Source organism: Mycteria americana, chromosome 5 (assembly GCF_035582795.1).
Source record: "Mycteria americana isolate JAX WOST 10 ecotype Jacksonville Zoo and Gardens chromosome 5, USCA_MyAme_1.0, whole genome shotgun sequence".
NCBI lineage: Eukaryota > Metazoa > Chordata > Aves > Ciconiiformes > Ciconiidae > Mycteria > Mycteria americana.
Window position 1 is genome coordinate 51,237,567 of NC_134369.1, and position 11,932 is coordinate 51,249,498.

At 43.2% G+C, this 11,932-nt stretch overlaps 1 protein-coding gene across 2 annotated transcripts in view; it reads right to left on the reverse strand.

The window, feature by feature from the left end:
- SEL1L (SEL1L adaptor subunit of SYVN1 ubiquitin ligase) overlaps positions 1 to 9,247 on the reverse strand; it is a 37,006-nt gene extending 27,759 nt beyond the window's left edge. Inside the window, exons 1-3 of one of the 2 annotated variants that reach the window (XM_075503377.1) lie at positions 9,069 to 9,247; positions 1,693 to 1,730; positions 1,109 to 1,331 (exon numbers count right to left, since the gene is read on the reverse strand). In XM_075503377.1, the coding sequence (XP_075359492.1) occupies positions 1,109 to 1,331; positions 1,693 to 1,730; positions 9,069 to 9,141 (334 nt within the window). In that variant the 5' untranslated portion in view covers positions 9,142 to 9,247. The remainder of the gene's footprint in view (positions 1 to 1,108; positions 1,332 to 1,692; positions 1,731 to 9,068) is intronic. The other variant, XM_075503376.1, reaches the window with a different exon arrangement.
- Positions 9,248 to 11,932: the final 2,685 nt, after the last annotated feature.

The window sequence follows — 11,932 nt, forward strand, 5'->3', positions numbered from 1 at the left end:
GTTAAAAACCTTAGTTGCCAGGGAGCAAGCCATCTGGTTACCTCTTTCTGATATGAGATTAAAAGTATCTTAAAGTTTACTTTTGAAATAGCCTGCACTGACTAAATATGGTGCTTAACTCAGTTTTGTGGCAGCAAGCTATTTAGTGGATTTTATATACCTTCTTCCTGTACAACCCTACACCTATCGACAGCAAGACTGTTTTCAGTATCAGAGTTCTCACAAACTGTATACTAGTTCTGCATTAATAAGGAAGGCTTATTAGAAAACACTGAAAGTTAGTATATAACAGAGCTCATTTCGTAACTCCTGCTTTCTTCTGACATTCGAATCTGAGTTGAGAAGATAGGCAAATACTAATATTACCACGTAACTATTTCTTCAGTGAAGTTGAAGATTCACTTTTTAGGGACAAGTGAAAAGAAAAGTGTTTGTTGCATAGGCTAGGGTACTCGACTGTGCCATCTAGTTATCATCCACTACTAACTGCAAGTCAAAAGATCACATTAAATTTATATTTTTATTAGTAGTAAAAAAGAAATACTACAATTTCCTGGGAATTTAGGCACAAGGATATAAGGTTTTATCTATATTTAAAACCTTACTGAAGTTTACACGCAATTTAGATGTTGCCTTAAGGCTCCTAATGCTGTCCTAGAAAGCTTGTCTTTGCATCACAATTTGTTCCTTCTCTGTCAACTGACTCTCCAGGTAAACAGCCAGCAGGCTGAAACACTGACGCAATTTCTCCTTCTATGGTTGATATACATACACACAGCATAGCATGTGCACCCGAGTCCTATTTGAAGGAATCAGGGCTTTCTCCATTTGATAGTTAAAGCTTTCCAAGAAGATGGAAACACCAAGAATTATGGAAAACCCTTTCAAATGCACCTAAAAATAACAACTCAGATTTCAATCACAATATATTTGAAAACTTTTTGATGTTACTTTCTAATGGAAAAGGCAGCAATTACCATTCCATTCCAGAAAGGTTAAGACACTAGTTATTTCATATGTTTGAAATTACTATTTGTGTTCATCGACATGCCAAAGTTACTCAGATGCATCTTTCTTGCCACTTGTTCAAAAGTCTGTGAGCAGTTACCTGGACTTTGTATTTCTGCTTCTTCCAAATCCTTATTTAATAGATTTGACATTTCTAGAGAGTTCAACTCTTCCAGCGAATTCTCTTTTTCCTCCTCTTGACTGTGAAAGTTCTCTTCATCCTCTGATTGAGAGTCCGATTTCCCTGATTCAAGGAAGATCTGACCTGCTACCACTCGAGTTCCTGTGGAATGGTCCTTTACCTGGTCCTCTGCAGATAAAGTCTGAAGAAAAGCAGCCACATAATTTAGAAGATTAGAAACTGAACAGCAGCAGCTGGCAAAAAACCCCATTACTTTTAAAAGATATGATTAATTAACACACTAAGTTTAACCAGTAGCATCAAAAGTAAGTTGAGCTACCTCTATCAGCTCTCATTGACTCTATCCCTTTCAGTTCTTTGAAAAAAAATTTTTTTTCAAAGATATAGCACAAAATTAGTTCTTCTGATGTACTCAAGAAATTAATGGGACAGCAAGGGCCACAGAACAGTTTAAAAACAGGAATCAAATCATAGTTCTGAATTTCAGACCTTTGCTGTCACCCCACAAGAAAAACAGAAGGACTAGAAACTTATTTCCTCACCTTTGACTCCAGTGATTCATCTTGATTTCCCTCTTCATCTAGAAGAGATGTTATAAGTCAGTAAAAAGCTTTTCCATGAGTAGTTTTCTCAAAAATAAAAATAAGTTTAGCTATGACATTGTAGCATGGTTCTGAAATATTCTAGTGTACTAAGTTGACTAATGCACTTCAGAAAGACCTTGTTAGTGTTGTCAGGAAGAACCAAATGTTTCACGGATGATCCTCCTCTTCCTTAAATTATGCCAACACAACTGTGTCCCAAATACTGGAAAAAAGTGTGGAATTTTTTTTTTTTTTTAAATCCCAATTCAATCCACTAGATTACTACACAGTCTGAATTATTCCACTCCAATTAAACTACTTTAAAAGGTATGCATCAAGTGAAAAGGGCCTATGGAACCTAAGGTTTTTAGTCACCAAATCGGCTTTAGTACAAACAGCTTCAGCAGCGACCAGAAAGTTACATTAATATCACCCCACTTATGATTAAACACTGTTCTTTGTAGAATGCCAATTAATTTTGCCTGACCAGCGTATTCAAACATTTATATAGAGGTCTCTCTTCAGAACTGTGAGAAATTAGTTTGTCTTTAAGATACTGTTCAAGAGCTGCAAGCCTTGTTTAACTGTCAGCTTTCTTACCTGAATGGGCTATGATATGACATTTGATTAGAAAGATTGGAAAGAGAAGAAATGGTAAAGAAGAAAGGCTATTAGGCAGACACCTAAAGGAACAGAGGTGAAAACAATAAAGAAGTTAATCAGAAAACTTTTTAATGACAGTTTTACCATTGTTTTGCAGAATTGTGTCTCTTATTTTCTTTGTTCCTGTAACTTAAATGGGCTACTCACTGTGCTTTGAACAACTTGGTTTGCACTATCGTCTTGACTGAAAGCCTCTAAAATTATCACAGATGAAATGTAACTGTTCCCAGTCATCAGTATCTGATACCACCTGATTTAGGTAAACACCACACCCCCACCCCCTCCTCCCCCATTTGAAAGAAGATGCTATAGGCCTCCCTCTTTCCGGTACCCAACTCACTTAAACCAAAATAAAAGCTCAAAATATAAACAGATGACTAAGCAAAGCCGCCACAAACTCCTACTACACTTAGAAATCCCCCCGCTTCTGAGACTCTGGGGTGTGTAATGCCCTATAGCAGTGGTAAGGTGTTGATAGGCTGGAGACCTGCACTATGACTAGAAAAAGTACCTAAACTGATAGAAGTTAGTGCCCTGTACATGAGATACACCATTTTTAGTATGTTATGGTTAGCTATTAAAGACTACCTGCACAAATACTGAATGCTAACAAAACTCTCCCAAAGTTTATAGAACTCTGACTTTCTGTAAGCATTTGGCAGCAAACAAAACTTGCATACTTTTCATCCTCATGCAGATAAAGTGTCTTACCAGAAATAAATCATCTCTGAAGCGACAAACTACAAACATGACACTTTATCAGTTCATGTTTTGAAGACTATTAGTCTAACAGAGCAACTGTGGGTATTTGCAATGAAAGGGCTAATCTTGGAAGCTAGATTCCAGAAAGCCATTTCCACATTGTTATTTGAAGTATAACCTTTGATTAGAACAAGTACAAAAGATGAGGATTGACTTCAAGTTGTAACAGTGTAATAAAAATCAAGAAAAAAATGCTAAGACTTATAAGCGAAGCTGCAAAACTAAGGTGACAAGAAGTTTGACAGTGCAACTGGGACAAATAGCTAATAGTCTATTGAGGATAATGAAGAGGATGTAAAGCTCAAAAAGTTTGACTGCCAGCAGACACAGGATTAAAAATGATCTAGAACAGTCGGTGTGGGTAAGCAGCTGTACCCTACAGCTCCGAAAATGAAAGCATGTAAAGCCCTTCAGAAAAACTAGTGGAGACAGCAAAGAGCACTCCAGATGAAACAGACCCCGCAAGTAGCAACCAAGACAGCATAAGAACAAACACCAATTTGGAAAAAATACCAAAAGAGGCGCGAGAAAAAAAAACAGGCTAGCTGCATTTTTGGCAGAGACCACAGTGTTTATCAGCTTGAGGAATCTAACAGATAAGGCTGATTGTGGTAAGTCTTAAGAAGTTCTACCACTGAACTTCAACACTTCAGATCACCATACAACAGTTGTTTTTTAAATACAGTAAAAGTACGTATGCATTTAGGATACTTGCTGGTCCTTTCTGTTTTGAAACTATGAGACAAATTTGAATTTACAATGTTTCCCACAAATTACATTCTACTATCCTAAATAATTTTGATCTAAAAACAAGTGCCACCTCTACAACTTCAAACTCCAGAGCTTGTCAAGAGGTTCAGACATGCTTCTGGAGTGGGGGAAAACTAAGACAGGGTTAACGTACCCAGTAGCTTGTATGCTGCTATTAATATATGCAAAGCATTTATACAGTATCTGTTACTGCAGTAAGAAACATCATGTTATTTTTAACAGCTATACCAGCTAGGGTGTTTGTTTTCGTCTGCTCAAAATTGGCCTATATGCCTGACAGGACTAGACCATTCTAGCTTTTTGGTAAAGGCTTTACTAATTGATTTCAATTTGTGGAAGGCTGACTTTACAACAAAAGACTACACAAGGTCAAATATAAACAGATATACTATCTATGCACACATATCAAAGAGCAGTTTTATTGTAACTTCATATGCAAAGCAAAAGGTTTACTAAACTGAAAGGCAAGAGACATCTGAGCCACATAAGGCAGAGCTCATTAAATGTTTGCTCTTCTTCCTCGAAAGTAAATAAACCCATTTCATTTCTATTGCATCATTTAAATTCTCTCTGAAGGAAACAGCTTTGTTATTAAGAAGTTGGACTTGAATAATTGTTTTCAAAACAGTGGTTCCAAAACAGCACTAAAGCAACAACAAAATATTAGTTTAACTTTTCTTAGCTCTGGGACTTTCTAAGTTAGGCAGATGAGGTTGCAGTAATGACTGATAATGTGACTAGAGGAAGGATCACTTACAGCCTTGTTATTTCACAGAACTGCTGACTAATAGGCACCCACTACTCACAGAAGTGTGTCTACTTCTAAGAAACAGTTCAGAAAACTATTCCGAAAGATCTGTGGAAGGTCACAGTTTGACCTAAGAACAGCTTACTAGTCAAGGCTCAACTACTGAACAAAGTCACAGATGTTATGTTTGAGCACCTGCTTCAGAGATTAAAGCCGATAGCTTAGTTTGTTTTTCCACAGTTAAATTAAAAAAAGTAACTGACTTTTTATTTTTTAAATTTGGGTCTGTTACCAAGGCTGCCTAATTCTATAAACCCCTTCTGAAAAGGCCAACTGGAAATTAATCCTACCATTTGTTAAACAAATTAGGGAGATGCAGTAATATATTAAAAGGAAAAAGTAAGCAAAAATACTTGTGGCTGAAACGGGCAGCTGACAACATTGTACAGAATGCTTCACTTACAAACAGTGCTGAGCTGTAGACACTGCTGAGTGCTCTCATGCCCAGCTAGGACTCCAGAGCACTTCATACAGCTAAACACTTGTTTCAACCACCCACCACTTCATATATAATTAAAATCAGCTTTAAAATGTATTAATTTTTCCTCAATTAGAAAGACCACTGTTCAATCAGTTTATTTAAATATAGCAGAAGTACTCTGGCAGCCTATACTAGATAAAAAGATCCTACCATATGCTGGATAAAGATCCTGCCATTTTGTGAGAATTACCATTTTCAAGAGAGCACTATGGAGAGAGGGGTAGAAACAAGAAGAGCTATGCAGTGTGATTCAGCAAGAAGAATGTCATTACCCTGAGGGAGCCCAATAGTTCCAAAGTTTTCCTGTATTAGAAGAACAAATCAACTGACAGCCTATAAAGCTAAAGTACTGCTACTACCAGGCAAGAAATACCATTAGTTTCAACATTAGAATGGTCACTCATCTTTGGGAAATAGCCAAAAATTCAGTAAATGCAAGCAGTTGGCAATCTCCCAAAGCTCTGATGAATGCCTTCACTGATCACTGTAGTCAGTCTCCTTCCAGTTTTTACCAAGCTCTTCAAGCTTCAAACACTATCACAACAAAGCAACTAGTAAGAGTTTGCATGCTCTAGAGCAATGATCTCCAAAGTGGGGTGTGTACACCCCAGGGTATGTGCTAGCCAACCCACTGCGGGTGTAGGAAGAAATTACTTTTTGTACCATTAATAAATAAAACTTTTCTTAATATAGTGTTTAAGTCACCTTTATCTCATTCTTTTTTCATTTCTGTTTTTGTGCATGTTTTATGATGTACATAATATGTTAGTACAGTAGTACATACATGTATTTTTTTTTTTATAAGTTAAGCATTGAAGATGCATGCTCAAAAATTTTTTTACCGAGAGCGGTGCATGAACAAAAAAGGTTTGGCAAGGACTGCTTTTGAGCATCCGTCAGAGATTTTCTGTGGTATTTTTAGTTATTTCTTTCAATGTTCTTTTTGTGCAAGTGACTAGTTAGACTTTGAAAGAGAATGCAAACCCTGTTTATCCTATTCTTGCAGGAAAAAAGGAAATCTTAAGAAAAAAATTACCTCAGATTGCTTCTCATCAATTTTTCAGCTGTTAAATTCAGCACAGAAACCATAGCATAAATGCTATTCCTATTACATGAACCTCTAAAACATGCAGTGAGCTAAGCAAAACTCTTAAGTGGCATCTATTCAGCAAGACTAGTTTCAAAGTATCCTTGGCAGCAAGTAAATTCTTCTGAGCTACAATCTGTGCAGCGTATTCATTTTAGTGTAACTACAACATTAAGATATAGGTCAACCCTCACCCTGAATACAAATCTTTTTTCCAGTCTCCTTGCAATTGCTGGCTAACTATTTACAAAACTTGTAACAAGTTACAAAACTTGAGATTCCCTATCAGGCAACAAGTTTAGGGAATGTTTTTCAGTTAGGCAAGTAAAATCAGAAGGGTCAGGGAAAGCCATTGAGCTCTGTCTTTTGAGAGAATAGGTACATAAGTTTCCTACAAGAAGTTTCCTATGCTCATTTGTCCCACCAGTTAATGAGACGGTATGAAAACCTCTGCCTATCACTGAAGATAGCCATGGAAGGTGCAGGATAGTCAGAGGAAGAATCACTTCCTCTCTTCAGGCAGAATGAGAGAATTTCTACCTCTTAGTCTGCGAACAAGGGGAAAAAAACCCCAAGAATCAAGTGATATCAGCAATCAGAAAAAAAAAAAAAAAGAGAAGATTTTTTTCAATGTTCTTAATGAATGATCAACAGAAGCAGCAGAAGGTCTTTGCTGCAGTGATAAGCAGAAGATAGCCAGCTTTGGCTGGAACACACACAGTTACTATTTTTTTAGCTGCTTTTGCCAATTCCCCATGGACTCCTTAATATTCTTTCCCCAGCCCCCAATGTTCAACTTCTTCATAATCTGTATTATTATTACATCTTTAAAAAAATAGCGCCCATTTCTTTAGGCCTGAGTTTTCTTGCATCCACCTCAAGTTTTCAATAAATTGATTTAAGCAAAGTTTATGACTATAAAATTAGGGTTTAAAGCTATAGTTAAAAGATTCACTACTAAAAAAAAAAATCCTCATTAAAAACACCTTCTGAAGTCAGGAAATGTAATACTTGAACCATTTTTACTCATCCTTCTTAAAACCCCTCCCTTCAATGTACTCACATTCCAGATGACTGTTTCCAGACCAGACATTAGGAATGAACAAGTATTCAAGGAAGCATTTAACACACAGTCTCTAGGCTTGTACCAGACTCTACTAGAGAAAGTGGTACTGTTACTGTAGGAAATCAAAACATTGATGAAGTGATGACGACTTATTTTCTTTCAGAATAATTCTTGACAAAAACTGGAGCAAGAAAGGTCTTCCTGTTATAATCTGCTGCCAAAAGCTGGACTCCGAACACTATCTCCTAATTAATTCTGGCTATTAATGAACAGTTTTACCTCACAGTAGCAATTTAAGTTTGGCAATAGCCCTTAATCCTTGTACTGTACCATGTGCTTTTGGGCCTACTAATTGTCTTAGTTGAATTGACTCTAAAGTAATGGTTTTTAAAGGCTGAATTAAGCTATCAGAACTTCATATTCAGAAACACCACTTTGTGATAGTGGAAAAGCAGTCAAGACAGAAGAGTTGCATACTAGCACGGCCATAGATGCACACCTGAACAACCCTTAATTTTGTCACCTATCTTCCACGTACACAACAGATGGTTCATCTGACATGAACCTTAGCTTTTTTTCTTTATATACACTATCAGTAAGAACACATCATTCAAGGTCTGGATACATCTCTCTGGCTTCACAGAACTTGTATGTATCTTTTCTACACCTTGGGAAGTGCCCTGCTGGCTTATAACATTACCTACAAAGTTCATATAACTGTGCTTGACATCTAATCTGAACTCCAGTAACATAACTTTAAATTTGAACTTCCTACTGCATACACGCAAACGAACCCCAAACAACAGAACTTACCTCTAGAGAAAACGTTAAGTTACTTTCCTGAAATATCATTGACAGCCTAAAAGCACATCCCCAGTAGCACTGGGTAAGGCTGTCTATTAAAGGAATGCTTTCTGGCTTTAGAAACACTACATAAGTAAATGCATTGCACATTCCCCCCACCCGCCCATGGTGTAAAGAAGGGTGTGGGAAGTAGAAACCCCAGGAAAGGAAGTACATGACAACATATGAGAAGCACACAAACCCCAAGCTGCATAACAACAAAAGAAGCAGAAAAAGAAGTATTATAACAACATAATGCAGGCCCCCAAAACGCTCTCTACATATTTGCGTGAGAAAACTGTTCCAATATGCCAACATCCGCATTATCAGCTCCTCAGCAAGAAAATGAGTACTAGGGAGGAAAAAGATGTCTCTTTTCGGTTTTGAGCAGAGCCAGCACTACAAATTAGGCTCCTAACGAGCTGCTTAAAGGCAGGAGCCAGACTAAACACTGTGTCCACCCCTGTCAGGCCTACCGAACAGCCCCCCCGCGGTGAGGCAACTCCAGCAGGCACAGGGCGAGCAATGGGCCCGCCGCCCCTCGGCGAGCCCGGCTCCGCCACCCCCGCTCCGCCACCCCCGCTACTCGCGGCCTCGCAGCTGACAGGAGCGCAGCTCCCTTCCCCTCCCCTCCGCCGCCTCAGCGCCCCGCCGAGGACGGCGCTGCCCCCACGCACCCCAAAGCCCCAGCGAGGACACAGGATCCCCTCCCCGTTGCCGCCGCCGCCGCCTCCGCGCCCCGGTGCGGGCGCCCGCAGCACGCCCCCCCTCCCCCGCAGCAGGCCATGGGGGGCGAGGCCGCCGCAGAGCTCAGGCCCAGCGGGACGCGAAGAGGTGGAACCCCGGTACTGACCGGCCGCGGCCAGTCCCCCGGCCCAGAGCGCCGCGAGGCACAGCACCAGCCCGAGGCGCGCCCGCCGCCCCATCCCGCCGGGCTCCTCAGGGGCCGCCGCCGCCGCCGAGGGGCTCCGAGTCCGGCTTCCTCGCCCCGCCCACCGCTCCGCCGCCACCAATGCGCTGCCCGCGCTGACGATCGGCTACCGACTGCTGGCCGCAGCGCACGCAACCCCCCAGGGAACGGCTTGCTCTACATGGCCCGCTCCGATTGGCTCGGGGGAGGTACGGATCGTCCGTCACGCCCTCTTCTTGGCCAATGGAGTCACAAAAGGAAAGCACGTGCCGCAGCGAGCGCCGGCCACGAGAGCGCGCCCTTGCGGAATAACGGCGCCGATTGGCTCCCGCGCCCGTTCCTACAACGCCCACAGGGCCTTGCGCAGGACACGGCGCCGCCGGTGACGAAGGGACAGCGAGGGACCTACGACGGGCAGGGACTACGTCACCCACAACCCCCCGCGCCAAACTGCGCAGGGAGCGGCGGGGGTGCCGCCCGCCAGCCCGCCCCTGAGGGGCCACGGCTGGCGACCGGCAGCCGCCCTGGCCCGTCCGCAGCCCCGAGCTGGGCGCCGGGGTCCGGCTTCAGGGCCTGCGTTGCCGTTTGAAGCCTAGAGGCCGGCTGGGGAGCGGGGTGGCGGCCCTGTACCGCGGGGCTCGTCTTGAGGGCGAGCGGCCTTTCGGTGGCCGTTTGTAGTGGTCGGAAACGCGGAGCGGGGCAGCGGGGGGGGCCGGTAGCGCCAACTCCGAAAGTGCGGCTTTACCGTGCCGTAGGGGTGCCGTGAGGAGCCGGGCGGGGGTAGCAGAGAGACGGGAGGGAAAAACACTGGCCGGCTGTGACTAGCAAACCTTCCTCTCCGGGGTGGGTCTTTCGGGCCGCGCGGCTGGCTGCAGGTTTCGTGACACACGGCAGGGCGAAAGTCAGAGCCGTAGCTCCAGCCTCTCTTATGGGGCAGCTGGAAAGGGAAGTTAAAGGTTTAGCTTAACTTACTAACTCTTATTTTTCTTTTCTTATGACATTTTGTCGTGGTTTAAGCCCAGCCGGCAACTAAGCCCCACCCAGCCACTCGCTCGCTCCCCCCTGGTAGGATGGGGGAGAGAATCAGAAGGGTTAAAGTGAGAAAACTCATGGGTTGAGATAAAGACAGTTTAATAGGGAAAGCAAAAGCCGCATATGCAAGCAAAGCAAAAGAAGGAATTCATTTGCTACTTCCCATGGGCAGGCAGGTGTTCAGCCATCTCCAGGAAAGCAGGGCTCCATCACATGTAACGGTTACTTGGGAAGACAAACGCCATCACTCTGAATGTCCCCCCCTTCCTTCTTCTTCCCCAGTTTCTATACTGAGCATGATGCCATATGGTATGGAATATCCCTTTGGCCAGTTTGGATCAATTATCCTGGCTGTGTCCCCTCCCAGCTCCTTCTGCACCTGGCAGAGCATGGGAAGCCGAAAAGTCCTTGACTAGTGCAGCAACAACTAAAACATCTCTGTATTATCAACGCTGTTTTCAGCACAAATCCAAAACATAGCCCCATACCAGCCACTATAAAGAAAATTAACTCTATCTCAGCTGAAACCAGGACACATTTTTATCCTCTGTCAATAGGTTTCTATATCAACCTCTTTTTTCCCCAGTGGACAACTGTAGGGTTCATGACTTTGATTTGCTTCTAAAAGCAACAGGGAGCCCTATTTCAGACAACAGAATTTCAGGCAGCTGAGCACACTTTCTTGATTAGGTGTCTGGGAAGCAGCTGTAAATTAAATATCTGTCTAAACCAGCCCAGCTGAAGCACATGGAACTCACAAAGGATGTAATTAGTTGAACTTTCTCTTTAGAAAGGTGTGAGCTCTGGGAAGGGACTGAGGACTGTGGGACACAACTCTTCGGTTCTTGTAAGAATCACATCTTTATATAGGTCAGTTAAAAAGCAACAACAAACGAGGAAGGGGCACCAGCGTCCCAACCTGTAATGGACTGAAACATGACTGGGTAGTAAATGTTACTGCATCGCAGGACCATGCTATTACACAATGCTGTGCTGAATTGTAAAATTGATTTCTCACATGCTGTCTAAATAGCATTAAGCCATCTTATCCTTACAGCTCTACAGTTGTGGTCTCTGCAGGGTGAGAGTAGCCACCAGTGGCCATGTTTTTTCCCATAGGAGAGAACAGCAGAATCCGTGGAACAGGCAGTCCCACCCAGGGCTGGCTGAGGGGTTTTCTGCCTGCTGGGACAGGATCTGCAGGTAGGGGAACACCTGTACTGCTTCAGCTAGGAGGCTTCCGAGTACCATGTAAGTACACAGATCTAGTAAGTAGGTCTGATTCTAATTAGGAGAATGCTAAGTACTAGTCAATTTTTTTCTAGCTACAGTACAGCTGTAACAGTGTCCATCAACTTAGGCAAAACTAAGCTGCACTGTGGTGTGGGACCGCTATTGTTTCAGTACAGGCCTGAAGGGGTTTCACCAGAGCACTTCCCTGTGCTTGGATCAGGCCTAAGTTTAACCTCTGTCGTGCTAAGTAGAACAGCATTAAAGCCCGCCTGTTTGTGAACGTTGCTCCCCGGCACGGAGCCGAGCAGCTTGGTGGTGCGGGGGAGGCCTTGCCCCGCGTGGGGAGCAGCACAGGCCCACTGCGTGTGGCGGTGACGGTGCTCACACACGTGGGGCAGGGTGGCCAGGTGATGTGAAAGCTTCGACTGTGGCATGGCGTGGCGGTACAGGTGTGAGGGTGTCTCTGAGGCGCTGGGGCTGGCCGCGGGTGCTGCGGTACCGCAGCTCTGTGGCGGTGTCACGGAAGGAGTGAGAGTACACTT